The 5,067-nt window shown below is 44.3% G+C and overlaps 1 protein-coding gene across 2 annotated transcripts in view; it reads left to right on the forward strand.

Moving 5' to 3' along the window:
* The window catches only part of TDRD1 (tudor domain containing 1), an 85,399-nt gene that overhangs the window by 78,133 nt on the left and 2,199 nt on the right, over positions 1 to 5,067 (forward strand). For both annotated transcript variants that reach the window (XM_019502860.1, XM_019502861.1), the window contains exons 20-24: positions 1,284 to 1,403; positions 2,477 to 2,590; positions 3,036 to 3,203; positions 4,092 to 4,316; positions 4,697 to 4,743. In XM_019502860.1, the coding sequence (XP_019358405.1) occupies positions 1,284 to 1,403; positions 2,477 to 2,590; positions 3,036 to 3,203; positions 4,092 to 4,316; positions 4,697 to 4,743 (674 nt within the window). The remainder of the gene's footprint in view (positions 1 to 1,283; positions 1,404 to 2,476; positions 2,591 to 3,035; positions 3,204 to 4,091; positions 4,317 to 4,696; positions 4,744 to 5,067) is intronic.

The raw sequence follows: 5,067 nt of genomic DNA on the forward strand, positions 1-5,067 counted from the left end.
CTTATAGGTGGCCATCAGATCACCCCTTAGCCTGCGCTTTTCCAGGCTAAAGAGCCCCATGGCTCTCAGCCTGTCATCGTAAGGTCTGTTTTCCTGACCTCTGATCATGCGTGTGGCTCTTCTCTGGACTCTCTCAAGCTTCTCCACATCCTTTTTGAATTGTGGAGCCCAAAACTAGTAAAGTGAGCAAAAACACTGACTTGCATCCATAGATGCTTCTCAAACAGATCCCGGGACGTCATTCTCCCACTGTACTCGGCCTTGGTGAGGCCACAGCTGGAATACTGCATCCAGTTTTGGGCTCCGCAGTTCAAAAAAGGATGTGGAGAAGCTTGAGAGTGTGTAGAGGAGAGCCACGCACATGGTCAGAGGTCAGGAAAACAGACTTTATGGTGAGAGGCTGAGAGGAATGGGGCTATTCAGCCTGGAAAAGCGCAGGCTCAGGGGTAATCTGATGGCCACCTATAAGTTTATCGGGGTGCTCATCAGGATCTGGGGGAGCAACTGTTCACCAGAGTCCCCCAAGGGATGACAAGATCGAACGGTCACAAACTCCACTGTGACCGGTTCAGGCTGGACATAAGAAAGAACTTCTTCACTGTCCGGGCCCCCAAGGTTTGGAACAGACTGCCACCTGAGGCAGTTCAAGCACCCACTTTGAATGCCTTCAAAACACATTTGGATGCTTATCTTGCTGGGATCCTATGATCCCTGCTGACTTCCTCCCCTGGGGCAGGGGGCTGGACTCAATTATCCTCTGGGGTCCCTTCCAGCCCAAATGTCTATGCAATTTAGAAGCTTTCTGTTTCCCCACCCCTACAGGCTGGTCTCTGTAGGCAGTTTGATCTTTGGGCAGTAAAGTCCCTGGTTTCAACCCAGAGCAGCCCTATTACCCTGCATGGCTGTGGGGGTGGGGGGAGGTTGAGGAGTAGCGCAGTTTGAGATGCGTGCAGGAATGACCAGACACTAGGCATGGTGTGTCCTGTGTCCACACACAACATTAAACCAGTTCAGAGTACCTGGTATGCTTTCAAAATGTTCAAGGAAGTTTAAACCCATCTAAAGTGGCCTATATGTCTGGACTCTTGGGGTTTAAAGGGTATTGAGAATATTTTGAGTGTTACATCTGTCCACATTCAGTTGCTTTTGCTGCAGAAGCACTTCAGTGACTGCAGCCTTTTAGATTTATCAACTTGAATAGTATGCACTATTAAATGTGCAAGATCAATATATTTGCATAGGTGCAGTATACTGTATCTTACTAGTCTGTCTAATTCCATTAGAAACTTCCTCATCCGAGCAGTGGAAAACAATAAAATTGCCCATTAATAAAACCATATCAGTTCGCATAGTGGAGTTTATAAATCCAGATTTGTTTTATGCAATGCCGTCTGAAACTAAAGGTAAGAAATGTGTGTTGTATTGTTAATGTAGAATGTATTTTACCCCAGTGGCAGCGATGCTTGCAAGACATGTATACAAGCTATTTAACGTTTCAAAATAGATTGCTGATATCGACACCCAACCAAAACACCTCTCAGATTGCAGGAAAATTACTGTGCATAGTTGTATTCCTGTGCTATTAAATATTTTTGATATTAGAGGTGCACCAACAAAGATTTTCTTGGCCAGTACCAATAGCTGAAGATTAACCAACTATATCAGTCCATGCTGATCCAATAACTGATTATTTAGTAATAGTGCAAGTCATTTTAAACTATGGACATAAACCTTTTTTTGTTTGTTTTGTATTTATAATACACCAGCACGCACCTCCTGCATGTACCGCCCCTCAATGAAGAAGGTGGTGACTGCCTTATTCCTGTGCATGTTGCCTCCTCGCCCATGGCTCCTGCCTGCAGCTCTGCCCCCTGTGCAGCTGTGTTGCCATCCCAGGTGGGCTGGGCAGACCCTTGCTTGGACATTGGTGCCAGGCACATTTGGAGCCCCAGAGCATGCTACTGCATCAGTGCTGGGGGGACCCCATGCAGCTGAGCTCCCATGGCCATAGGGGAGAAGCCACAATTGCAAAGGCGCTTGGTGCCTAGCAAAGCCAAGCGTCCCTTGTGCAGTGCCTTACCCTACCTGTGTGCAGGCCAGTGTTTCCGTGGCAGCCCTGGTGCTCAGGTTCCTGCTGTGCACATGGCATTGCCATGGCAGCAGTAGCAGGAGCCAGTAATGGTCTCTGTGCTGAGCACAGTGCCCTGCGACTACTTCCCAGCACCTCCTACCACCCACGTGCCAGGACCTGTAGTTTGCTGCAAGCTTGGGCTGGCAGTGGGGCAGGGCTACACTTGCCAGAGTGCTCCAGGCACACAGACATGTTTATCGGCTACAAAGACCAAAAAAGCTGATAACCAGTAATGTCATTTCTCCTTTTATCAGTGTTGATCCAATAGCCAACCGATATATTGGTGCATCCCTAGATATTGTTGAAACCTGACTACTAAACAGATTCAGTTTATTTTAATTTTAGTGGATCAAGACAAGCTCTGCACGCTAATGATTGAACTGGCAGAATATTGCTGCTCTTGTAGCAACCAGTTGTTCAAACCAAAAGTTGGTGAAGCCTGTTGTGCCAAGTTTTCAGGTGAGAGAGTTTTTAATTATTAACAGAAAATGTGATCCAAATTGATTTTGCCACTACAAATATTAGCACTTTATAAAGAGAGGATCGTCTTTTTAAAACAAGAGTGTCAAACTCACCGAGCTGGATGTGGACTACGGCGGCTCTTCCTAAATCAGATATACAGGGCCAGCAGTGGGTCAGGGAGTGGGTGGCAGTGCAGGGCTGGGGGTTCACCATCAGGGTCAATGTTCACTGGGGTCCAGAAACCCATAACTCTGCAGGAGGCCATGCCACCAACTTCGGGTAGCCCCCTGAACTACCAGCAAGGTGGATGGAATGGTTCCATGGGCTGAATCTGGCCCACAGGTTTTATGTTTGCATCCATGCCACAGGTTGGCTTCCCTGATCCCCTAAATGTTGATCCTAGTGTAAAGAGCATCATGCATTTTGTTCCATTTTTCTTCAGGTGATGGTCATTGGTACAGAGCTGTTGCTTTGCAAGTTTCTCCTTCTGAGGTGAAGGTAGTATACGGAGATTATGGAAACACAGAAACTCTACGATTTTCTAAAGTGATGCCTATTACTGCATGTCACTTAAAGCTGCCCTTTCAGATAATTAAGTGTTCACTTGCAGGTAAAAGTACAACCACATACTTTCTTAATTACTTAACTGTGGTTATTTAGTTTTTGATATAATTTATAGTTAATTCTTCTGTATTGATAATCTGGATCAGTGCATCTCGCCTCCCACTTTACTGAAAGTGACTGCATCCCTGGCCGAGAATCACCGTTGGTGCTGCCTCGGTTTACTTCAGTGCTTCTCAGCCAGATTATGCTGCTTCCAAGTGAAACTGCCTCATGTGCCTGCTGCACAAACAGCCCAGGAAGGGCTGTCTTGGGCATGAGCATCTCCTGCATTAGGGCTCTTTTAATTTGCCTAAAGAAGACAGGAGCTGCCTCCGGTGCATCTGGTCTGGCATCCCCTACACTCCTCCCAGAAACAGAAGTAGACAATACAGTTCTACCCATGCCTATTTTCAGGAGGGTCATGAGGTATGCCAGATGAGGAAATACTCACTCACAGCATGAGGCAGCTTTGGTGCCTGCTTTAGGCTGACAGAGACCCCTAGTGAAGGGAGAGCGCGTGGGGCAGTTTTACCTGCCTGATGGTGTAGCATCTGTGAGGGGGCCTCATGGCATCCCATGGTGCTGCAGAACCCTGTTTGAGAACCCCTGATATAGATGAAGTCTCAGTTTTTTAGCACTTGTAAAGGCTATTTTAAAATGACTGCTAAAAATTTTTCTGGAACTGATTTATTCTGCAGGAGAAAAACCATATGGAAAAACTAAATTACTCCTAATTTAATGGAAAATTGGAATACTGGTATTAACTTTAACTTTGCAGAGTACTTCCTAAAAGTTTTTACTGGTGTATAGTTAAAATTCAAATGACGGTGGAAAAGAGATTTTTGCAGCTGTTTACAATCCAAACTAGAACTTGGTTGACTTTTTTATTTTCCAGGGATTGCGCAATTTGATGGGGACTGGTCTGGATTAGTGACAGATTTGCCAAAAACACTTGCAGGGGAGAGTGTCACAGTTACAGTGAAAGGGATCACAGAGAATATTCACGTGGTATCTGTGATGAAAAGCTTTAAAAATGGTAATCTAAATGTAGATGATGGATTAGTAATGGAAGGTTTGGCCAAACCTCCTGCTACTGGAAATCCAAGAATTCTACCCCAAGGTAATATTTTTTTCCACAAAAAGATACTCTGCTTCTAAATTCTGGTGTTCAAAAAAAATGATATCTGCACATGTACAGTTATCCTTATGAAATCCTGCTGCATTTAGACTGTGGCAGCATTTTTCAAACTATTTGAATTTATGCCATCTCATAGTAAAGTTGGCCACTCTTGTGCTCTCCTACATCAGAAGGTAAATTTTTGTTCAGTTATGTGCATGTGTGTCTTTACATGATCTGGAGAGTTTTGACCCACCTCCTCCCCTGGTTCATCCTTCAAGGGATCTTGCCTCAGTGGGGGAAACATTGGCCTATAGACTGTTCAGCTAATTAACAATAATCACACTTTACTGATCTGTTTATTTCATTTTCTTTTCATATAGAGCATGCAAGTGAAACTAAATGCTGCTGCACAGAATTAAGAAAGCAAGTAAGGTTTCAGATTTTATGTGAAGCTTCCACACGCTTTCCTAAAATTTTTTTTTTTTTTTTAAAAACAACAAAGGCTCAGGAAAAGACTACTTAAATTTCATAGCCAGTTACAAAACTGAAGAAAAGTGCATTGTGTCCAAAAAACTTCTAAAGCTTCCAATATGACCTTTTTAAAGTGGTGGAATAAGTCAAAATGCCATAATAGGGTAGGGAGCAAGGGGAGTTAGCTGTGTGTTCTTGGTCAGGTCCAAGTATATAACAGATGCCGTTAAAACTCTAAGCTGGTGGATGACAAATGAGGCATTACATTTTGGTACGTACT

The sequence above is a fragment of the Gavialis gangeticus genome, unplaced genomic scaffold (assembly GCF_001723915.1).
Source record: "Gavialis gangeticus isolate Ggan-Ray unplaced genomic scaffold, GavGan_comp1, whole genome shotgun sequence".
Taxonomy (NCBI): Eukaryota; Metazoa; Chordata; order Crocodylia; family Gavialidae; genus Gavialis; species Gavialis gangeticus.